The sequence below is a fragment of the Verticillium dahliae genome, genomic scaffold (genome assembly GCF_000150675.1).
Source record: "Verticillium dahliae VdLs.17 supercont1.7 genomic scaffold, whole genome shotgun sequence".
Lineage (NCBI taxonomy): Eukaryota > Fungi > Ascomycota > Sordariomycetes > Glomerellales > Plectosphaerellaceae > Verticillium > Verticillium dahliae.
The window spans coordinates 424,817-447,619 of NW_009276917.1; the positions used below are offsets into that span (position 1 = coordinate 424,817).

The 22,803-nt window shown below is 57.1% G+C and overlaps 8 protein-coding genes across 8 annotated transcripts; 4 read left to right on the forward strand and 4 right to left on the reverse strand.

Annotated features, from left to right (window-relative positions):
• Window positions 1-798: 798 nt before the first annotated feature.
• On the forward strand, window positions 799-3,915 carry VDAG_04212 (uncharacterized protein; the record flags this gene model as incomplete). The annotated part of the gene is made up of 1 exon (XM_009650659.1): window positions 799-3,915. The coding sequence occupies exon 1, from the start codon at window positions 961-963 to the stop codon at window positions 3,913-3,915; it is 2,955 nt and encodes a 984-aa protein (XP_009648954.1). The 5' UTR covers window positions 799-960.
• A 1,018-nt stretch (window positions 3,916-4,933) lies between these two features.
• On the forward strand, window positions 4,934-5,625 carry VDAG_04213 (ubiquitin-conjugating enzyme; the record flags this gene model as incomplete). Its single annotated transcript, XM_009650660.1, has 2 exons — window positions 4,934-5,144; window positions 5,300-5,625. The coding sequence occupies 2 exons, from the start codon at window positions 4,934-4,936 to the stop codon at window positions 5,623-5,625; spliced, it is 537 nt and encodes a 178-aa protein (XP_009648955.1).
• A 741-nt stretch (window positions 5,626-6,366) lies between these two features.
• VDAG_04214 (MNN9 protein) lies at window positions 6,367-7,545 on the reverse strand (the record flags this gene model as incomplete). Its single annotated transcript, XM_009650661.1, has 2 exons — window positions 6,367-6,387; window positions 6,442-7,545. 2 exons carry the CDS (start codon window positions 7,543-7,545, stop codon window positions 6,367-6,369), a joined length of 1,125 nt encoding a protein of 374 aa, XP_009648956.1.
• A 2,412-nt stretch (window positions 7,546-9,957) lies between these two features.
• On the forward strand, window positions 9,958-11,516 carry VDAG_04215 (RNA binding domain-containing protein; the record flags this gene model as incomplete). Its single annotated transcript, XM_009650662.1, has 7 exons — window positions 9,958-10,005; window positions 10,062-10,214; window positions 10,280-10,342; window positions 10,427-10,458; window positions 10,711-10,777; window positions 10,831-10,978; window positions 11,038-11,516. The coding sequence occupies 7 exons, from the start codon at window positions 9,958-9,960 to the stop codon at window positions 11,514-11,516; spliced, it is 990 nt and encodes a 329-aa protein (XP_009648957.1).
• A 559-nt stretch (window positions 11,517-12,075) lies between these two features.
• VDAG_04216 (uncharacterized protein) lies at window positions 12,076-13,737 on the reverse strand (the record flags this gene model as incomplete). Its single annotated transcript, XM_009650663.1, has 2 exons — window positions 12,076-13,533; window positions 13,594-13,737. 2 exons carry the CDS (start codon window positions 13,735-13,737, stop codon window positions 12,076-12,078), a joined length of 1,602 nt encoding a protein of 533 aa, XP_009648958.1.
• Window positions 13,738-14,985: 1,248 nt separating this feature from the next.
• On the reverse strand, window positions 14,986-15,691 carry VDAG_04217 (uncharacterized protein; the record flags this gene model as incomplete). Its single annotated transcript, XM_009650664.1, has 2 exons — window positions 14,986-15,572; window positions 15,640-15,691. 2 exons carry the CDS (start codon window positions 15,689-15,691, stop codon window positions 14,986-14,988), a joined length of 639 nt encoding a protein of 212 aa, XP_009648959.1.
• Window positions 15,692-16,564: 873 nt separating this feature from the next.
• On the reverse strand, window positions 16,565-18,699 carry VDAG_04218 (uncharacterized protein; the record flags this gene model as incomplete). Its single annotated transcript, XM_009650665.1, has 2 exons — window positions 16,565-18,040; window positions 18,103-18,699. The coding sequence occupies 2 exons, from the start codon at window positions 18,697-18,699 to the stop codon at window positions 16,565-16,567; spliced, it is 2,073 nt and encodes a 690-aa protein (XP_009648960.1).
• A 1,604-nt stretch (window positions 18,700-20,303) lies between these two features.
• On the forward strand, window positions 20,304-20,966 carry VDAG_04219 (uncharacterized protein; the record flags this gene model as incomplete). Its single annotated transcript, XM_009650666.1, has 2 exons — window positions 20,304-20,417; window positions 20,550-20,966. 2 exons carry the CDS (start codon window positions 20,304-20,306, stop codon window positions 20,964-20,966), a joined length of 531 nt encoding a protein of 176 aa, XP_009648961.1.
• Window positions 20,967-22,803: the final 1,837 nt, after the last annotated feature.

Sequence of the window (22,803 nt, forward strand, 5' to 3'; positions counted from 1 at the left end):
AAGGGGGGGGGGGGGGTGGGTACATTGGATACGAGTACCTCCGTCCCCTGCTTCCCTCCTGCCTCGATAACCCTGTCCAAGCCCCTCCTGGCAGTGGGCAGGGGCCCTCAAGAGGGTGTGGGCAGTGGGCAATGGGCAGTGGGCAGTGCGGGCGTGGCTGCAGGGGTAATGGGTGAGACCCACCCAGGAACCTACTTCTGTTGCCTGCTTTGCCTGGGTGTGGACATGGTCCAGGATGGTCACGGTCACGGTTGCGCGGTTGCTGTCCCCACAGTTCCAACGCTGGCTCCTGCCAATACCCAATTCCCTCCTCACGCTCCAGGTCTCCTCCATTCGCACGCCGCTGGTCTCGTCTCACCCACCATCTCCAACCCAACACCACCATCATCCGAAGCAACAATCGCATCAATTCGTTGTCTTCGAGGTCCCGCAAAGTCGCCAGATTTTTGCTTGCGGACCGTCCATTCCTTTAACCCAGCACAAGCAAATCGTCTTATTCTTGATACTCAGCATTTTCGTCTTTCTGTCTTGCTCGCCTGCACACCTTGGCGATCGAAGCGACAGTCCATCCCAACATCAGACTGTGAATTTGCCTCTACTCCATCCATCCACCGCCCTTGCCGTCAACGACACTGTACACCACTGCATTCCTGTGCGTATGTCTTCCTTTGCTTAACTCGTTGTGTCACCTTGTGACTATCTGACTGTATGTGTATGCTGACGGGCAATTTGCCTCACCAGGTGCTTCAAACCCCTCTGAACCGGAGCGACCCCTTCTCCTCCCGACAAAGCCAGTACACGTTGCAGTCGACCTGCCAGAAAGCGGGCTCGCATAGCCACTCGATAGACGTTTCGAACCTCCCCGCGAGCTTGTAGCCGACTTGTTATCGGTGTCCATCGTCCGCTCATGTCCGCCTAAGTCGCTCGACGTCCAAGGTGCCGAAGAGCGGTTGGATCATGATGGCAACTGCTTTCGGTCCCGAAAGGGCAATCGATGCAACTGCCACAACGCTCAACTCCTTTGACTTCGACCAGCCAGCCTCCCAGCGCTTGCCTTCAATGCTTCCTATGGAAGACCTCACGCATACGCAGTCCGCTCTGGACGGAGACCAAACATCCCCTCGAAACATGCCACCTCCGAACCCCCCCTTCATTTTCCCGGCCCGGCCGGGCTCCTCCTCCGCTCCTTCATCATACTCTCGAGCCTCGGGCCGGAGGCCGCAGTCTGCGATTGAGAGCCCAAGTCGCTCTACCTTCAACGAAAACAGCCCTCCGAGCGCCGACAGACCCAGACGCTCCCCCGCACTGCCCGACTTCAGCTTCAACCCAGGTGCCTCCATGGCGGCAGACAACAATGCATCACTACTGAGTCCTCCCATATCGCCTTTGTCGCCTCGACAGATTCCGTCGCCATCAAAGCCTGGTGGACACGGCCACCGGCGAGGAGGAAGTGAGTTCGTGGGTGGTAATATCCGTTCAGGGGGATCCATTGCCGTCATGAGCACCAGCCCGACGAAGTCGGAGAGCGGCTTCACCTCTCCCGCCTTTCAGCCACCGCAGCTTGGCGAGCCCCCAGCGGGTGGCCGCCGACGTGGACACGCACATCGCCGCTCAGCCGCCATCTCCAGTCATGACCTTACCCTTATCCTCCAGCCTCCCAAGCCCGCCAATGCCCTGCGGGGCAGCAGCGCGCCCAACAGCCCGGCAGACTTTGGCCGCCGCCCGGGAGAGTCGCCAGAGATGTCCCCAGTACAACTGCCTGTGCCCGCGACTCCAATGACTGAGCCGTCTACTTCTGGCACCCCTGTGGAAAGCGAGCTAGCAGCTCCTGAGCTCCCAGTCCAGACAACACCAAGGGCTTCAAGGCCAGTCCCGCGCGCACGGGTCGGATTCTCAGACACACTGGAATTCATTCCCCGCCCCCTCTCTTTGGTTTCCAGTGACGCGTCGAGCACCGCCACTGCGCGACCGGGAGGCCACTCTGTTTCTGGTAGCATCTCATCGATTATTTCCATGAACGATGAGCCCGTGCTAGAAAAGGAGCCTGCTATTGCGGCGCCTGTTGAGCCCCGTAGGACACGTTCACTTCCTCCACAGGAATCCAGGCCTAGCACTGCCGGTGCTATATTGGAACGGTCTCAAAGCATTCAATCCGTTAACCACAGTGGCAGCTCCCCTCGCAGGCGGAACTCCATTCCAACCCTGACGCACGTCCCCGACCCGGCCACCAACATTCCTTCCCAGCCAAGTCCTACGAAGACCCCGAAACGATGGTCCTTCTTTGGCCTAGATCCATTTGCCGGCGCCCATTCCCCGACTCGCTTGGTTCCAGTTAGTCCCCGAGAGCAGGAAAATGTTCCAACCACAGCAGACGCGAGCTCCAACTCTTCCGACCAGGCACCTAACGTCGCACCGGAAACTGATGGGCCTGTACCCACTGGCTCGAAGAAGCCGTCAAAGAAGTCCAAAAAGAAGAAGAAGAAAGTCAAAGCCTGGGCCGGGTCCATTTTGAAGCCCAAGTCCAAACCCAGGGACAAGAAGGGCGAGACGGACTGTCTGCCTGACCAACTTTCTACCCACAGCGAGCCTGAGCTTGAATCCCGGAGAGACGAATCCGCTGTGGAAACAGTTGCCTCGCCTGTGACGCCTACGGTAACCATTACCGACTCGTCGAGTCCGAACCAGACTGCTCACCCTTGGAAGCCTCGCTCGGTCTCGACACCCGAGGACGACGCGGCCTTTTCAATGATTGACTTGGATGCTGCGCTCGGTCCATTCAATACGCCTATTGTCCACAGCGCGGAATGGGATGCCGCGCAGAAGGCTGCAGGCTCCGCGAAACGTCAACTTCACAGTGCCCAGGGCATGAAGGGTTTCAGCGGCCCGGGCATGCATTACCATCGCAGAGCTGAGAGTGCCCCCGAGATGGTGCCCTTTGAGGCAAGCCGCTTTGGCATCAACAGATTCGGCAGCAGCTCTACCATGGCTGATGTCTTCGAGGAGGATGAGGAGGAGGACGACGATGATGATAGCGAAGACGGCAAGACAACGTCGTCTCTACCCACCAGTAAAGACTCATTGAAGGATAACAGGAGCGATGCTGCCGAGACCTGCAGCGACGATGAGACTCCTCCCGCCATCATGATCCAGAAGAACCCAATGATGGACGCACTTGCTGTGCAAGATGAAGAATTTGGCCGGACGAGGCATGCAGCCAGTATGAAATCCGAGCGATCGATGAACTCCCTTCACGAGCAGGTCATCGTTGAGGAGCCCCGTAACGTCGACTTCCGTTCCGCAGCTGTGTTGCAGGAGACGTCCGATTCGACCGGGTCTGCGACGCCTTCGCCAAGGCATGCCCTGGGCCACACCGACTTGGCGCCAGTAGAGGTCAGCCCTCTGCACCTGGCCACTCCATCCAACATTCCCATAAGCCCTTACTCAATGAGCCATGGGTCCTCTTTCCCTTCTCCGCGGTCGCCAATGTCTTACGATGCTCAACGCATATCCACAGCACCATCTTCGGTAAACGAGGAGAACACTTTCCAGTCGTTACTGCTCGGGGAACCTGGTCCAGAGCTCAGATGCTCTGTCGACATTCCGCCTTCGCTGACATCGAGCACCTCGACCATGACCAGGGACAGCACATTTGTGCCGATGCCTCAACCGCGCGCCCAGATGCCTTTCCGGCCTGACCAACGACCCGTTTCGGTGTCATCAGCAGCATTCGGCCGTCGTCGATCGAGCCTGGCAAGTCTCAGCAGGTTGATCAGTAGCTCCCATGGCGAGCGAAGCAAGCTTTCCGAGGAAGTTCCAGTTGAGAGCGAAGCGGCAAAGAAGCAAAAAGTCAGCCGAGCCAAGCGCCTCAGTCGAATGGTCCAGTTCTGGAAGGCCAAGGACGAGTCTGAGACGTAGGGCACTCGACACTCGCATGCCCTTTGGTCGGGTCAAGCGTCGACGATCGCTTCTCTTGCGGTCGCCGGCCTACACCCTGAGCCATATTGAAGCATCTTGATCAAAATTGTATATGGATCACTTGTACACTGTCAGCTTGCGAGTTCCCAGGGCGGAATTCGACAAGACGCACTTTATCCAGCTTCCCACCAGGTCGTTAGCAGTGGATGATCTGGCTTTGGCACGACGCCTTCATTGAGCAAGGCCAAATCATCTTTGAATCCTGTTTGTGGATGGCCGAGAAGGCAGCTTTCGCGACAGCATGAGCAGCAGCAGCCTAGGGACTCATGGCGTCTCTCCCTGGTTAATTGACTACGCAGGAGCACGTTGACGAACAGTGGCAGAGAAACGACGGGTCTCTGCGCATTGCTTTTTCTTTTACTGAACATACAGTTTTACTGATGGCGGACTTTTTTGGGGGAGGGGCATTGGGGAGGGGAAGGGTGAGATGAGATGTCGACACACTCGATGTGTCGAGGCCGGACACTTTCCGCACGGTCGAAGGTCGGCCGCTTAGACGATGGACAGGGGCACAGACTCTCACGTAGACAAATATTAATGAACATAACAATCAATAACGAAGCTGTGCTTTTTTTACATTTTATCTGGCCATCATGCGATGTCGTGCGAGATGTCTTGCTCAGATGCTGGCGCCGGCTGTCTAAGTGCCTCGGTTCAGGACTACCAAAGCTCGGGCCTCGCCAGACGGGACAGAGCACATGTACGTGGCCGTGAATGGTGGCGGCGTTATGGAGCTTGGACAGCCTAAGCTTTCAAAGATCCCTCCCCCCCCGATCGACACCAACAATCAGTCCTCGTCGCCATAAGCTCCTACGGTCATACGAAACGACACTGGGCCCATCCCGAAATCTTGGAGATCTTTGTCCGGTTACTTAAGGACAGGACACAACCTCTTCCGTGACCGAGGCGAGCGACGCTCCCAGCTTCCCCACCACGACTACCACCCACCCCCTTCCCAATGTCGTGGAAGATTCAGGACTTACCCGAAAAGGGTTCCTCAGCAGCCACACACAGGAATGCCACGCGCCGCCTGCTCAAGGAGCTGGACGTCTGGCGGCGCGAGCAGGTCGACGAGCGGGGCGTCGAGAGGCTGGGGCCCGTCGGGGACGAGGACCTGCTGCACTGGGAGGCCGTGATCAACGGGCGGGGGATCGGGGGCGGTTACGACGGTACGTCCTGTTGCTTGTTTGCTGTTCTTGTTGTTGCCACAGTCTTCGCGACCCTTTTCCGGTCGACGCAGTCTCGAGGGGGGAAGCGGTAGTTCGAGAGGGCGCGCAAGTCGGGCTTTGGGCGATCGCTAACGTATGTGTGTGTGTGTTCTTAGATGGACGCTGGCTGCTCTCCATTCAGGTCCCGACGACGTATCCCCTCCGCCCGCCGACGATCCGCTTCGTGACGCCCATTGTGCACGCCAACGTTGCGCTGGACTCGGGCGAGATCTGCCTCGACCTGCTGAAGGATGCGTGGACGCCGGCGTATAGCGTGCTCGAGAGCGTGAGGGCTGTGCGGACGCTGCTGGGCTACCCGGGCGTGGACAGCCCGTTGAACGTCGACGTCGCGGCTCTGCTGAGGGCGGGGGACGCGGTCGGTGCCAAGGGGCTGGTGGAATACTGGATCGGCGAGGAGGGGGGCCGGTATAACGGGACGTAAGACATGCCTGGTGGGCAGAGAGTCGAGATGGGACAGGACGGGACGGGACGGGGACAGGACGCTTGGCGCTGGATGACAAGGTTGATGGGCCAAGGGAAAGTGCTTGAATGGCCGATGTATACTGGGCGTTTGGAGGTTCAATTTTGGTTTGCACTGAACGTTGTGAGCAGGTCGTGTAACGATTTTATGAAATCCAATCAGCCGGTGCACAAACGAGAAGCTATTATTGCGAATGACGCGACTCCTGAAAACAACAAAGATTTGCATTGACATCGTGTCTCACTCCCTGGTCTCTGAGGAAGCTTTCCGCAAGAAGCAACGTATGATACCAAGATGTTTTGGCAGCAAATTGCACACAAGACCATCCAACCGGCCTTGATCTCCTGATCCTGTTTTTGGCGAATTTTTTCTTCTTTACATGTGGAAAGGGGGAGGCCCGCTCTCTTTCGCGCGTGTGGCCGGCCGAATTTGAACCTCATGTAAACCCTCTCCCAGACTGAGTGATGTGGATATACTACAATAACTGAACGCCAACCCCTCCGCTTTTCGGGCCTTTAGGCCAATGCTACAAGTGGCCACAGAGTATGGCAGGGAATGAACTCGACGAATCTAATATGAGTTCTGTGGCGAGTAAAGTGAAGGCCATGGCCTTCGAGCAGTATCGTTCCCTGTCATGAAGGAAAATGGCGAGGATGCCATCGGTGGAAATGCATGCTGGTATACCAGCTTTTCAAAAACGCCCTACTCGTTGTAGTGGTACACCTGGGCGCTCGTCAGCAACGGCATCAGGGAGAGTCACGGCATGAGAATACGCACCTTGTAGTTGGGCAGACCGTATGGCTGCCACCCTAACCTCTTGGCCATCTTCGCGAAGCCTTCCGTCTCGATCAAATGATAAAAGGCGAAGGGAGGGAACATGGCGCCATCCCGGTGCACATCAGCCTTGACAAGCAACGCCGTGCCGCCAACGCCATCCAGCATAATCTCATAATGCTCATCCTTGCCCTCCTGTCCCATGTACGCCATGAGCGAGCGGTATGTCGGCATGTCTTTGTACCCCTCGAGCAGGATATCGTCGCGGCCCATCTCGGCACCCAGCTTCTGCGCAATCTCGCTGTCCTGCCAGCTGTTGAAGTCGTAGGCCCGCTCCTCCGTCTTCTTCGTCTCGGCGTTCACGAACTTCTGGAAGCAGTTCGGGACGATGACGGGCTTGTCGTGGCGGGCCAGGTCCTGGATCAGAGTCGGCGGTGTCTCGATGATGTCGGCGTCGAGCCAGAGCACCCAGGACGTCTGGGGCCCCAGCGTCGTGAAGAGGAGCGAGTTGCGCGCCTTGGACATGACGGCGCGGCGGCCCTTTTGGTTCTGCATCTTGTGGCGCTCGCTCTCGTCCTGCGACGTGATGGCTGGCTCGAAATCCTGGCGCAGGATGACGATGCTCTTGAAACGATCCTTTTGGGGGCCGCGCTTCTGCGTGCGGGTGATCTGCTCCTGCAGCGCCGTCGTCGCGGCATTGCCCTCCTTGGTCTTGGGCAGGATGAAGCCCAGCGTGATGAGATCGTGGGGATAGTCGAGGCGCAGGAGGTTGTTCCAGTACTCTTGGTAGAAGCGCACCATGGGCGTCAGGATGAGGATGGACTCTCGGTTGCCGATGGGGTCGCTCGTGATGGTGACATTGTTGAGGTCATAGCGAACGACGGGCGGCGGTTTCCTGTCTGCCTCGGCGACCTTGCGGTAGGGGGCTGTCGGTGGGGAGAGGTGGTGGACGGCAGGGCTGGCGGGTTTCTTGGAGACCGAGTCGGAGGACGAAGAGCCGATGGGCAGGACGAGGAAGCCAATGACGAAGATGCTGAGAATTGCACCGAGAAGAAGGGTGATGGGGTTGGCCTTCTTCAGACGGACTGACCCCATGGGTCGCGCCATGGTGCGGTCTCTCACGCGGGGGCTGACGATACGGAAATCATAAAGCTTGAGGATGCAGCTACAGGCGTTCGGGAGGCTTGGTGTCGGAGGGTCAGAGTTGTCGGGGGCGGTCGCAGAGAGTGTAATGCCGCGTGTTGCAACTGCGGGCCGAGTCGTCGCCGATGCAGTGTCGTCACCGAAAAGGCCGGGGGGGACAAGGAAGGGATCGTGACAGAAGAATACGGAAGTGGCTTTTTGGGAGAATTCAATGTCTCTCTCTTGGAAGGGCCGCGCGTGTACGTGAGGACAGACAGGCAAGGCCTAGCATACTCGAATTGGAGGCCAGCGCACTCGACTCCCACTTTCAGGGGGGCCCCAGGCGAGTCCAGCGTTGCTATTGGATCAATCATGGGCCAGACGGTCTGGCTTGTGATTGGCGGCTGAGGTCAAGCTTTTCGAGCCACCGGCCTAGGGAGGTACTTACTTGGCCACAGGTATGCACTGTACTGTACCTGCCTGTGAGGTTATTACATGACTGTTCACATACTGGAGCTCTGTGCCACCACCTGTTGCCAATCCGGACGGTTGACGATTCCAATGCTGTCTTTGAGCTCGTACGCGTCACCATCATACACCACTTGCATCATGAGCACGTGGGGTAGAGACAGAGACTCGAATATTCTACACGTCGATGCTGGAATAGACGGCCAGGTTGCTGCATTCCTCACTGGGCACAGTCTACGGAAGCCCCTTCGTATTCATCTTCGCGCTAGCATGGTAGCAAGGACCCGATGTACTTGATCGGTGGAAACTAGACAGGTGCCTTGCCCAACACAATCCGGTCATATATCGGGGTATGCCTCCGGGGAAATGTATCAAAGAGAGCCGACTAGCTCCCTGTTCCTCGTGAAGTGTTCCTAGGTACTCAGGTGGGGGTCCATCACAAGGTGCGAGAAATGGAATGCTGAGCATCCTCTGAGAATCCGATTCGCCTTGCCCATCTAACTCTTGCTTGAATCCACTTCTATACCAGTGGTACTAACCTCTCAGTAACTCTTTACCTTCCTCAGTCTCCTGTATGACCTGCCGTAACGGCTATTGTTCATTTCGTTCTCACAAGTGCAAATGGCGCTGAAGAATTGGAAAACACAATGTGGCTGACTCGCGTATGAACCAGCCAGACTCAAAGCAAGAAGCCTATAATAAGCACCATCGGAACCGCTGCCCGAACCCTTGATTGATCTCTTCATCGGCGTTCATGTCATGGTCTGCCTGCGCTGGCATCACCCAGGCCCGGCAAACAATAGACGGCCAAACACCCAGCCCAGGGAACATTGCCAGGCCAAAGTGAAGGCCGGGGCGGCGAACCGTCACCCCCCTGCCTGCAGATATTGGACGATAAGGGCTGTATCAGGACGCCGAGGGGGTTTGGGCAGTAATAGAGTTCGGTCGGTGTGAAGGCAGCGGGTGCATATGCCTAGTAGCTGGCCTGCATCTTGTGAGATCAACTGAGCGCAGGTTGTTTCAATATTCAATTCATATAAGCGAACACACAGGTGAGAACTGTTCTTCACGATAAGTCGACAATGGGTCGATCCAGACGAGTTGGAGATAATGCCAATCGATACAGACGAAGAGCGGTACGAAAGCTTCATCACTTGATGCAGCCATGAACTTGTTCGAATGGTCTCAGTCTAATGAGTGCATCCACCACTCCCTACCTACCTACCTAGGTAGGAAAGCGATCGAGGGCGAGGCTGCCAGTTCCCTCCCCTTATGGCGGCCTCATAAGAACATTGAAATGAATATCTCAACGCTGGGCCCACAATTGACCTTAAATTGTCTGAAACTTCAATAACTTTCGGCGATTATGCTTCAACCACCGAAGTCGCCGAAACAATGACGAATCCGCTGCGCGATTGCCATTCCTCCAGCGGAGCGTTGTAAGCTGTGTGAGGTTCCTACATAGAATTCAGGTGACCAGCCTTGCGTTGGAGAGACCGATTTTTTGCCAGGTACAAGAAAGCCTCACATGCCCAAGAGTGAGATGATAGTACGGTGCTGAGTCGATGAATCAGCTACCCAGCCTCAGTATATACTTTCGGATTACTCGTGGAAGCCCCCGAGTGAAGCGGAATGGGGAATCTCGTCGAGGGTGACAGACGTCGAGGCGTATGCAATAGGTGGGGCATCAAGGTACGATAAGCTCCACGGCGAAACGGCAAGGCTTATCGAACGCATGGTTCTCGGCTCTGGTGAAGCTCCAGCCTCTAGCACCAGCTAAGCTTCCTGACACGCGCTGGCTTCGACGTCAATTGTAACCACCGCAACAACCGAAATAACTCCCGATTTGTCACTGCTTAGCTTGCCAATACAGACGTAACCTCTGGCACATCGACAAGTCTGCTCCAAGCTGTGTTTGCTCTAGGAATCATGTCGGCCAACATGGATCGCAGCTTGGACGAGATCCTTGCGGAGAAGGTAGCTTGGTGGCAGCCTTGCGCGGCAGTCAGTCAACCCTGCTAACGCAAATATAGAAGAGCGATCAACCTCGCAACCGTCGACGTGGTGGTGGAGGCGGCCACCGCGATGGCGGCCGAGATGGAGGTCGTGACGGCGGTCGTGATGGTGGTGGCCGGCCCTACAGGCGCGATGAGCGTTACGACTACCCTCGCGACGGCGTCAAAAAGGTGACTATTTCCCAGCGGCGCCGCTCATCAATTGAGGTTCCTCCAGCTAACGATTCTTCGAATAGGTTGCCCTCCCTCCCTCTCTCTCTCTTGAAGCTCAACAATACGCGTGGCTCGCGACCATCCCTGTGTAGCCAATCCCTCACTGGTCGCTGAACACAGCCATTGTTGCATGACGAGACCTGGCTAATCGATGTTCCTACGCTGCTCAGTCTTACCGCGACGACTCGCGCCACCTTGACAGGTAAGCTGCATAGCTATCTACGCCCCGACACAGACCTATCGCTAACCGCAACCTTAGCGAATGGGTTCATGACCGTTACGAAGAAGACTACAGTACAACATCCCCCAACACCACCTCTGTCGATTGCCAAGTCCTAACGACGCCTTTCAGACCCCCGACGTTCTGCGCCTCGCAACCGCCGAGAGTCCCCAGGACACCTGTACGTCCATCAACTGATCAAAGTTGACGTCTGGCTGACCACCGGAACTTCAGTGACCCTACTTCATCAAAGCTGAAAGTCGAAAACCTCCACTACGAACTCACAACTGAGGAGCTTGAGGTGGGAATACGCAAGCAGCTGAAGTTTCGCGCATGCGCTAACAAGAAGCGAAGGGCTTGTTCAATAGGATTGGGCCTGTCGTCAGGTTGAATCTTCGCTACGACCGCGCCGGTCGATCAGAGGGCGTCGCATATGTCACTTATGAGCACCCTGACGATGCCCGGCAGGCGATTCGGGAGTTCGATGGTGCCAACGCCAATGGTTCGTCCAAGGCTCGCAACTCATTGGCGTAAGGACATGGACGACTGACAACTTCACAGGCCAACCGATCCGACTCTCAATTGTGCCCAATGGACGTGATTCGCGCACCCGTGGTGGCCGCAACCCCTTCGACACTGCCGTGATGCCGGGCCGTCCCCTCGCTGACCGCATCTCAGTGCCGTCTGGCCGGTCCCGGTCTCTCTCGCCGTCGCGCAACCAGGACCTCGACGACGCTGCTACCAAGGGCATTGATCGCTATGTACCTGGCAGGCGCTCCCGTAGCCCTATGCCCAGACGACGCGGCGGCGGCGGCGGCGGCGGACGCCGTCCTGGTGCTCGCAGAGAGGAGGGCAGGGACCGGCAGGGAAGCCGCGGCCCCGAGCGCACAAGGGGCGGCCGGCCCAAGAAGACGGCGGAGGAGCTCGACGACGAGATGGCGGATTACTTTGGCGGGGGCTCTGCTGGCTCTGCCGAGACTGGCCCTGCTGAGAAGACGACCGCCCCTGCTGCTGTTGATGATATGGATATGATTGAGTGATGTAGCAGAAAAGCTAGGGGATTCCGGGCCGGCTGAGACATCGGAAGTTACGCTATACATGTAGATCGGATGCTCCTCCAGCAAAAACAATGAAAGATTGTGGTATTACGAATTTTGTCACAAAGAACTTGGATAGAGTCGATGACGTGGCGGCTTTCAAGAGGCAACATAGCGATGCTACTGCTGATCTGGGGAGCCAAGGCTTTTACATTTTGTTTCTTCACTTTGTGGGCCGCTAACGTCGCTTTCGAGTCCGAGAGAGGAGACTCGTGAATATAATATCCCGGCAATATCCCGGCAATCAAGGTCGGGTTGGTCTTTTAGCTCGCATGTGTACCTCACACGATTTTGCTCACAGTACGTGCAGATAGATCCGCTTGCCGGTAGTCATCAAGTTCCGCCAAAATATCACTCCATCTACAGCTATCATACAGATGAGCCTTCGCCAGCATAAAAAACTAGGTGTACACTCAAACTCGGTGTGTTCTGAACACCAAGTAAACAGGCAGCCTTGGAAGCATGCCGAAGCACGGATGGCGTCTAATATCAACCCCCCAGGCTACATACCTGTGTGGTCATCCCCTTCTGGAATAGGCCTCGTTGAGATGTATGACTCGGGGATGTTGATCTTGGTCTGTAGCCGCCCCGTGTCGCCATTCTGCGGCCCTGCAGCATCCATGTTGTAGACATACATGCACTCTGACGACACTGCACCGAACTTTCCAGGCAGGATGGTCCAAGACACGCCACCGAGGCTCACCTTGGGCTTCTCGTGAATGTGTTTCGACACACCAAAGGCGTCGAGCTCACCGCATATGTGTTCCGTCAGCGAAAAGTCGGCCTGGCGGGGCTCAGGCAGCTCTCCGACCGCCGTGGTGAAGAACTGGAGGGTCGAGCCCGGGGCCACGACGCCAGAGTCGAGAGGCGCGTCCTCGCCGTCGCCCCCCTTCTGGCCGTGGAAGGAGCGGATGAACGACTCGAGGTCCTCCTCGCCCGTCAGCGAGAACTGCGTCTCGGTGTCGAGCGACAGCAGGCCCTGCTTCTTGCCCCAGCCGCCGCCGCCGCTGATGACCTGGAAGATCCGCTGTCCGAGGGCGAGCCCCGGGCCGAAGCGGTCCCAGCGCCCGGCCGCCCTGAGTTCGTCCTGGAGGCTCGCGTCTTCGCCCATCTCGTCCACCGACGTCTGGTCCACGCTCTTGACGATGTCCTTTCCGATCTCGGGCGGCGAGACGAGGGCCCAGACGCCCAGCGGGCCCTTGGGGAGGGCGTGTGGCCCGTCGACCCTGCGCCGGCGGTTGAAGAGTTTGGTCACGGCGGCCTCGAGCTCCTGCGACGCTGGCACCGTCTTGCCGTCGACGTCGATCTGGCGGACAATGTTGCCGAGACCGGAGACGATGGTGCGGGGCGCGGTGATCGGGTTCATGAGAATACACGGCGTCGTCGCCGCGGCGTCGGCGCCCGTGCAGACGACCTCGCGGCTCGGGCTCGTGACCATGTCTGACATGGTCAAGGACGAACCCGGGCCCTCTCTGCGCCAGCGACTCGCGAGGAGCGTAAACGGCCGGCTGTTTTGGAAGATGGTGTTGGCGAGAGGCAGGGTGATTGTCGTTGCGTTCCCGCCCACGTTGGCATCGGCCTTGTTGACGCGGAAGGTCAATGCCGCCTTATCGGGCTGGCCCTTCACCGGCGCGGGCGATGCATTGACTTGAGCCCAGAGGCCGGGCAGGAGGTGATCGAGCGGTCCGGAAATGATGGAGAAACCGTGACGAGCTGGCAGGAGGGGGTACTCCGGCCAAAGGCCGTCGACAGCGGCGGCAAGGACATTGATCTCTGCTGCATCACCATTGGCCTTGGCAGATTTGGACGAGAACGACTCGAGGAGATTGGCCATGAAGGTCTTATCAGTCAGCCATGAGGCGTGGTTGCGCGACGCGAGTATCACGACGGCGTTTTGCCCTTTGGTACGGCGAAGGCCGGATGAGTCGGCTTCTTGGGCGAGTTTTTCGACGAGATCATGCTGTTTGTGTGAGCACCTCGAAGGAAGCATGTGTGGAGAAGGCCAGTGAGCATCTCATACCTTGTTCCCGGCACCGTAAACTGTGAACCTGCTCAGAGGTGACGGGTTGAATGCACCGCCGCGATTCGTCGTAGAGAGACGGGCGGCATCGGACAAGCCCGCAGACGAAGCTCTCTCGACCAACCGCTTCAGCCAGGATGACATTGTCTCTTGAGATGGGAATATGAAAGCAGAGGCGGGGATCTTGAAAAAGGGTGGCAGCCCCTGAGGAAAAAAATATGAGGGAAGAAAATGGGGCTCCGCACGCCATCCGTTGGACCATGAATTAGACTCCAGATGAGAGATTCTTTCCGCCCAATTTCCAATCTCTCCGATTGAAAGAGCTCGCCAGTCGCGCTATCGACTGCGCATAATCCGTCCGGTTAATGAAGCCAGTCCCGGTGTCACAGAATGCGCGTGTCACGAAACGAAGTCGCAGATGTGGCTGAAGCTGTGGTGGAGTCGTGACGTCGACGAGAGCGTGGCTGGTGCACCCCCTCCGATACAGGTTCACAGTGAGGCTCGACATCGTCATCTTGAACGGTTACACCATCTAACGAACTTCGAGCACAAATTTGGATATCTGGATCTACTGAAGAACTCTGAGAGAAGTCTATTTGTACACTTGAGTCACACGGCCTGCCAGAATCCGCCTTATCATGGCTACCAACAGCGGACGACCAAACAACAGTGAGTGAAGCAAGCCAGCCTTGCAGAAGAACACGACAAACTAACTTCGATCAGTCGGCGCGCCTGAGGGCCTAGAAATCAAGCAGCAATCACCTCCACCGCTGTCGAAAGAGGTGAAGGCCGACATTACGGACAGCACGGCGTCTTCATCAGTGCATGCTTCCGGGCAGGATGCTGGGGCCGCGAGCAACGCACCGGCATCAGTAGAAGCGCCACCACAAGGCAAGAATGAACATGCTCCGGCAGGGGAGGCTTCGTCATGCTGAGCAACACCACGCGAACGCCGGGTCGCATATTTTGAGCGTCAGGTTTGGGAGCCGTGTTGGTCTGGCAGAGGCAGAAAGTGTAGCCTGCTATTCGCACAAGAACACATCATGTATATGCCAAGCTTCTTGTTCATAAGTACAACTGTCGGATCGTGATTCATGAGGATACGTGATATCAAACGCGCCACAACCAACCCCTTGACTCGGTATACAGTCGGGGACACCGGCTTGGCAGGAAAGCCTTCATGCCCCGTGCCCCCCTCCCCCCGCAAACAAGACCCGAACGTACCCTATCTTCTCAGTCCGCCACCGCCGTCATTCCGCCCTCGCCCCAGCCCGATGCACAATAGCCTGAACCCAGAAAACCCGCCAGCCAAAACCGCCACGTAACGAGAGACGCGAAACAGGGAAAACTGACGTGACCGAGGCCCCGAGAATCCCCAAAGCAAAACCCCAATTACTGCTTCTTCTTGTTGGCAGCGCCGCCCTTGCCAGCGGCGGCGGCGGCCTCCTTGTCCTTCTTGTCGAGGGCCTCAATCTCCTCGAGCTCCTTGCGCTCCGCGTACGCCTGTCCGACCTGCAGCACGAGGACGCCAACGAGGACGAGGGCGAGGATGGTGTTGCTCGCGGACAGGACCTTGAGGCTGTCCTCCTTGCCGAGGACGAGGCCGTCGCCCTGGCCGGCGTTGCCGTTGGCCTTGACCTCCCAGTCGGGGTCGTCCCAGATGCCCTCGCCGACGGCGCGCAGGCCGCGCACAATGTTGGTGAGGTAGACGCCGACGCCGATGAAATAGAGGACGAGGGAGGCGCCGTCGAAGAGCACGTTGGCCTCGCTGGCCTTGAAGAGCTTGACGAAGAAGCCGATGAAGCCGACGAGGATGATGCTCGTCAGGAGGCGGCCGATGAGCGGGGGCGCGGCGTAGATGAAGCGCAGGTGCGTCTCAAGCTGCGCGTAGTAGGCTTCGGGGACCGGGGCCGAAGTCCAGAGGAGGGGGTAGTCGTAGGGGAACGAGGCGAAGAGAATGCCGAGGAAGAAGCAGACGGCTGGGCGCGAGGAGCAAAAGTCAGTACAAAGCCCAAACGTAGCAAGTGGCACCGGGAAAACACGTACAACCGACGATCAAGAAGGTCCCGAAAGGGCTGGAGGGTTTGGAACCGGCCATGATAGCTGGGAGACGGGCGCGACAAGGTGAGGAGAATGTGTGTCGCAATGGGTAGTTGACGCTCTCTAGGTGACACGTATCTGTGGAGAGAAAATGATCAATGGCAGGATCCAGCAAGAAAGAGGGTCATGGATTTTTTCGCGACCTGCCTACCTAGATAAGTAGGCTGTTGGGAGTCATGGGTCGAGTCGAGCTGAGAGACGGGCTGGTGGTCCACGGCGCGCGCTGTCGTGCTGTCGTTTGCGGCTCCCTCCCTGTCTTAGGGGCCGAGTCGTGCCCTCGTCTCAATCTCCATCTGTCAGCAGCTCTGAAGCTAATAAGGTACCCTACCAACCCTAGGTACCTACTCAGGCAGTCAGGTACCCAAAGATACCTATCTGAGGTGCCTAGGTACAGCCCGGCGGACCCGGAGCACTGCGTCTGGGCGAATGGGCGCATGCGTTGGACCCAGAAACGCTAAGCTTATCAGGAAGGTGCGCTTGGCATTGGCGTCTCGACTCTCTTCGACGCCGTCTCGAATGCACCAAATCGTGACGCTTGCACATGTCGTGACAAATGTCTTCATCCATGTCATAGTTGCACAAGTAAATATAGGTAGGGTATACTATTCCATTGGGACAAAGACACTTGCAGCTTGCGCAGTACAGCTCACAAGCCAAGATCGCTCTCGCAATGCTAAATCATGCCATCAAAACCACTAGATGCGTCCCGCCAGCTTGTGCTGATGATCGTATATCGTACAACCAACCCCCTTGTCGGCATGCCGCCCCATCTGCCCCTTGACCATCTCGCAACCCGTTTCGCCAGCTAGTAGCGAGCCTGAAATTATACCGAACCTTCCAGTAGCCTGAAAGTCATGTCCAATTGGCTCGTTTAGATGACGGCCTTGGGATGAGGCTTGCCCATCGTCAACTGACTGAGGGACAGCGTCCTGGCAGCCTTCTTGCGCTGACCGTCTTCATCGTCCTCGTCCCCGTCTCCGTCGCGCAGCTCCTCCCCAAACGCACCGTACCCGTGGGACTGCTCCTCACGAGGCGTGGCATATGTTTCCGAGTAGTCGTCCTCGTCAACGCCTGCCAGACCTCTCGTTGCGATCCCCGAGTCTTCGGGCATCAAGGGTTGATTCTTGTGTCCGTTTCCATACTCGTATTCCGGAGTTTGCTGGTCAAATGCTGAGACATCACCAAAAGATCTCGCCGTCGGAGGAGGCTCGCCGTGGATCGAGGCCCAACGCTGCTTGGGCGTAGAGGCCGCGACGGCCTCCAGTCTTTGTGCCAACATGCGCACTTGAGCCTCCAGTGAGTGGCGTGACGCCCTCTCAGCTTCCAGCAGCCTCAACAGAGTGGAATAGTGCTCCGTGGTCAGCGGCCCGCTCACGCCCTGGGAAATGGTAGGAAGGCTGACGGCACCGCGGATTGTCGAGTCCGAAGTAGGCCTGTTTGCTACCGAAGGGGCAGTGAGCTGTGTCGCACTGTCGTTGTCTCGCACACCTTCGAGGAACGAAGCACGCGAATCCCGCGAGCACATCGAGCCATGCCGTGAGGAGGATGACTGCATGCCTGGGACGGCCGTCATGGTCGATCGGTTAGGCGTCGGTAAGGAGGACGGCGGCCTGTGGAACTGATCTGGCTGTATCCTGGTTCCAGGGGCCGCATTGCAGAGCTGGGTTATGATCTTTTCAGCCCGTCGCATCTTTGCCTCGAGAGTATCGATCCTCGTTTCAAGGCTAGCTGCAGCTGTGATTTTCATGCCAGCCATGACATTCAGGTGTGGCATATTGCCAAAGTTGAATGGTTCAAGGGGCGTCTTGGGTGGGGCGTCTTGTGTTGCGGCCCCGGGTGTGCCCGTCTCGTCGTTGTCATGGTCCGGTGCGTTGGATGACGTTGGCGACATGAAGGCCGGATCATAGCTTTCCCGCCAGTAACGGATCTCATCACTCCTCCGCCGGACATCTGCACGGTCATCTTGGGGACCTGCAATGCCGCTCAGACTTCTAGACCGGCGCTTGCCCACGACATCGCTGGTGATGGCTCGGCCAATTTCCTCAGGATCTTCGTCCATGGGGAACAGTCGGCTCCCTCTAGCGTGCGTGCTTGCTGGCCGTGGCGATAATCCACCGATTTCACCATCCCGTGGCCCGAACAGCTGTCCTGTGGCGGTTGCCGCCCGTCTCCTTCCGGAGAGGGTAGCATCGGCGTGCATAGAATTGCGAGCACTCTCGATAGCTGAAAAGTCGTTTGGCCCAACCGAGTGTGATCGGAGAGCTCTGTCATATTCAGTAATGGGCAGTGAGGCAGCTCGCTTCGCGTCTGTCTCCTTCTTGGGTTCACGAGCAAGAGCAGACGGGTCCTGCGTGGCACGGTTAGCAAGATTTCACTTTCCATGGCTAACCAGCGATGCTGGTAACTTACACTGCGGTGCTGAGATGGACTGTTATAGGTCGAGGCACGCTCTGGCGGCGCTGAGAGGCTGGTGGTCTTCTTCTTTCGCCCAAAGAGCTTGCTGAATGCGCCTCGCAGTGTTGACTTTTTCCTCTGCGGCTTATCCTTGCTGTTGTTCGTGTTTTCCGTTGCTTCGCTGACAACTGAGTGTCTTAAGGTGCTCGGTGGATTGGTTCTTCGTTGTGATTGTGGAGACCCTCTGGGTATTTGGTGCGTAGGTGCTGATCCCGTTCCTGAACCCGAAGCGGAACCCGTCACAGATCCTGATCCTGATCCTGAGTGCGCCATGACTGAGTCGGTGTTTCTGGTCGGCACAGCCTCGGGTTGCGTAAACGGCGCGCTCGTCTGGTGGCCTGCTTCCGTTTGCAACTGCCTCTCCCGATCCTCAGCGCTCAACGGGGTAGCAATGCCGGTGCCTGGGTTGCGCATGGGAAATTCGTCGTCTGTGGGGGTTGGTATGGGAATGGGGCCAGAGATCTTGCCCCGAATGGATTGACCGGTCTTGGGACGTGAGGCAGCCTGACCTCCGGCGCCGGCTGGTTGGGGTTTGAATATGCTGACTTTCATGACGTCGATTGGACGACCGGGAGGAAAGCTGGCACTGCTGGCGTACAAGTTGTAGGACAGCCCGGGTCGTGGCTCCGAAGGTGGTTGACGTTGGTATATGAGTGACGACTACCTCGGCCAAGAGAGCATATTGGGTTGATATTAGAAATTAGGCAGCGTGAAGCGGCGGCAATGCTGATTGATGAAGTCGGCGAGTTGCTGCCTCACTGGGGAAAGGCGCCAAGAACTATCGGCGCCGTCGCTGTTCGCGTTGGGCACTCTCGTTGAGTGTGGACTGCCAGGCCGTGATCTATGCGTCGTCGGCCCAAGTCATGGCGCATATGACCAGCAATGCAACACGTCAAGAAGACGCAAGGAAGAGGGGGCCAGAAAATGGGAGGTCAGAGTAAAGAGCGAGAGAGAGAGAGCGAGAGAGTAGAGACGAAGAGGTCCAGAAAGGTAACAGGCACAGACGCTGACGATGTGCGAGGGTGACCCTGATCAATCAAGATCGAGAAGCAAGCCCGCAGGCGGCTGAGGAGAGAAGTGTGGGTAGGATGGAGGATAGAGGGCCGAGGTGGTAGCTGCGGGAGTCTCGAGGGAAGATCCCAGCCGCCAGTGCGTCATGTATCAGAATGGCGCCAACAGTGCAGGTCTGCGACAGGCTGGCCGAGCTGACGTCTGATGCAGTGCATGCACACCGGGTGATAGGCCAGATTTGGGGAGTGGGTTGATAACAGTAAGGTAGGGACTTGTACCGAGGAGGAGAGGACGAGTTTGCGGAGACACGGGACGACAGGAGAAGAGGGAGATAAAAATAATAAAATAATGAAAAAGGAGCGGAGAGAGTTCGAGGACGAGAGAATTAAGAGACAGCGAGAGGGAGAGATGTGCGGCCACGGGACAAAGAATGAACAAAATGAAGGGACTTCCGGGTCGGATTGCGGGTCGCTCGCTGGTCAGGGTCGGTCAGATCGATGAGACCAGGTCGGCTCGTGTGTTTGTGCTGTGGAGGATGGTGATGAGCAGAACCAGGCAAAAAGAAGGAAGCAGGCACAGCGCTGGTATGAAACACGGCCTTATGCAGCATGAAATGCCAGGGAAGGACTGGTACGACTGGACAGAGCAATGGAGATGAAGCTCGGGACCTTGGGACCACGCGTGGATCGAAGAGGGGAACTTACCGGCGCCAATGGTTTTCTATTAAATGCCAAATGTCGATGTCTAGCATAAAGCCATTGACGCACCCCTGCGATCCCGCCTTTGGCAAGGCGTTGAGCTACTGGTACAGTACTCGACAGCTATCGGCGCATGCCATCCACGCCGTCACGTTGCGGCATGGGACGGCATGGAATGGGTGGATAGGACAGTCCTGTACCTGTCCATGCCCATCCATTGGATCTGGAGACGCCTGGGATTTGCGGTGGTGTGGTCGGATGATGACGAGGGAGCGGCGAGTCGACGCGAGACAAGAGCCCTGAATAAAGGGGGGGGTGGAGGGATTGCCTTGGTCGGCATGCTGTGGTTTCAACGACACACCCCACTGTCTGTCTCTCTGGGGTGCCTGTGAGAAGGGACGGACAGAGCTGCGTCAGGACGAGATGCTCTCGTGAGTTTGACACGACATGGGGTACCGGCTGTGCAGTCTGGCCGCCATCTCGAGAGAGTATGATCATGGCATCACGAGACACAAACTGTTCAATGCAGACATTCTGCATAAGGAGACGCCTACTATGTACGTACGTACGTACCTACCAACCTACCTTAGGTACGTAAGGTTAAGGTACCTACCGTACCTACCTTGCCTACTTGGTACTTGGTAGTAGCGAAGGGGCAGCCAGTAGTCCAGAAAAGAGCTGGACGTTGACTAGGTTACTTCCTTGGAAACATTGAATCTCTCCGGAGCTCTTCCTCTCGGAGCGCCACAGAGGCCCGTGTCAGGTGGGAGGAGTCTCTCCCGGGGTTCTGCACCCCAAGGCCATTCCCCTGGAAGGCACCCCGTTCGGGGGGGAAGAAAGGAAGCCACGGCCATGGGGAGGGCAGGGAACACCAAGGAGGGTGCGCCACCAGCATCCGAAAGTGGAGAAGGGGTCACAGGGGTCTTTCCTTTCCCCTTCCTCAAGCGGACCTACCACAATCGTGTCTGTCAACCGAAATGGCACAGTCCTGATGAGCCCAAAGAGAGCTGCCATGTACACAACGCCCCGGCAATGCAGATAGGAGCTATCAACGCCATCGCCCACCGGATCAATGGTCTACACGGCACACGCCGCTCGTGGCTGGCGTGACGTTTTGGCTGAGCTGAGCCGAGCTGAGCTGAGCAGTTGACAGCAATGAGCAAAAGCATAAGACGCGCCCTGCTAGCACCATCCACATACGGCCACTCTTCCGATGCTGACCCTTCTAGCGTACATGATACAAGTACTGCTAGTGGGGGTGGTTCCTTGAGCGAGCTACCCGCGAGCCACCTGAACGAACTTTCGAACTTTGCCTCTGATAGATACCAGGTTTCCAAACACGCAAAGGCCCCGAAGATGGAGCTGAAGATCCGGCACGGTTTGACATGGGATACACGGTACACGCGTGCCATACACGATTGATTGGGACGACGGCGCCCAGACCGTTTGGGGCCAGACTCGCGAATATTTGCCCCTCACCCTCGCCAAAAAAGCTCTTTGTCTACTGTACAAGTACGAACCGAACGACTCCGCAAACCACTTTGGCTCTGCCTCTGCAGCCGAGCCAAGACTGGCAATCAACCCCCCAGATCATGACCCCGTGGCCCTCTCCCGATGCAACCTGATGGCCGGATTTGCGTGCTGATCGACCATTCACCATAGCAATCCGGTCTCCCTTCTCTGTGGCTGCCACCCGTAGGTGTCTATTTCGAGTTGGTCCCAAAGCTCATCTATCCTCCAACCCTGCTTTCCTCCCCCTCGACAGACCTGGCGATGTTACATGGTGACCTCGTCAAACCCCGAATCCATCCGCCGACCAGGTGGTCAAAGCCCTCAACCCCCGGTCCCCGTTGTTCGACCAGAACCGATGGCAGTGCGTTGGCTCTTGACTGTCTGGTCTCGACAGCCGACAGCCGATGGCTGATGGCCAGCGGCTCAATGGAAGTGTTCCTCAATAGAACCTCTGTGTCCTCTGCCATGGCGAAGGGAAAGCTAACCCCCGGAACTCAAAAGCAAGAAGCCAGTCAGAGACACATCGTATTGTCAAGATAGCATCCTTGCCGGATGCTAGCCATGCTACCTAGTTGACAAGCAGCAAATCGTTGCGCAGTATCAGCAACGCCAGCTGCATTGATGGGCCTTGCACGTTCAGCCTATGGCGCATGAGTCGCTTGGTAGGCGCCACCGCTCTGCATATACGCTGGCCTTGCAATGCGGCAGCACGATTACACCAGTCGTTGCTTTACGGTACTACCTTACCCAGACTGGCATTATTTGCGTAGGAAGCCCACCACCACAACGATGATCAATGCATTGGTTCAGAGCTGCTGCGGCTCCTGTTCGGCTCGCCACTAGACATCCCTGATAGACCAGTTCAACTGGTCTGTGTTGGCCGCATCGTGCATGTCTCAGACATTCGATGCACGCCGTCGCACGTTCCCGCTTGGATTAGTTGAACCACGGTGCTGCGGCAGCAAATAGCAGACGCTGTCAAACCTGGTGGTACATGTAGGCCAAATCAACAACATGACGACGTCGTCAAAGAATTGCAGCTTCATTTGCTGAACCAACAGGGACTCGTCTCGATGACACCCAAACACATGGAGCCACGGCTCCTTGCAACAGGGCGGTTTGATCTGCCAAGGATGATGAGTACGGAGCATCATATCGCGAGGGATAGCATGATAAGATCGCCTTGACATGTCAAGGGCCAACGTTTGGCAGGCCCAGAGGGCCCGGCCGCGGGCATGCCAACGGAGCATGAATGGAACTGAAGCTTCGTGGATTAATGAATGGAGCTAAAAGCAACCAATCAATCTCGCGAACGGCCAATCTGACAGCACCACCACCCCAACACAGCGCCGTCACTACTAGCTTTGCTTCCCGATTATGCACTATCAAGGGGGCTGCTCACATTTGGTACGCATAGAGAAGTCGAGGGGGCAGT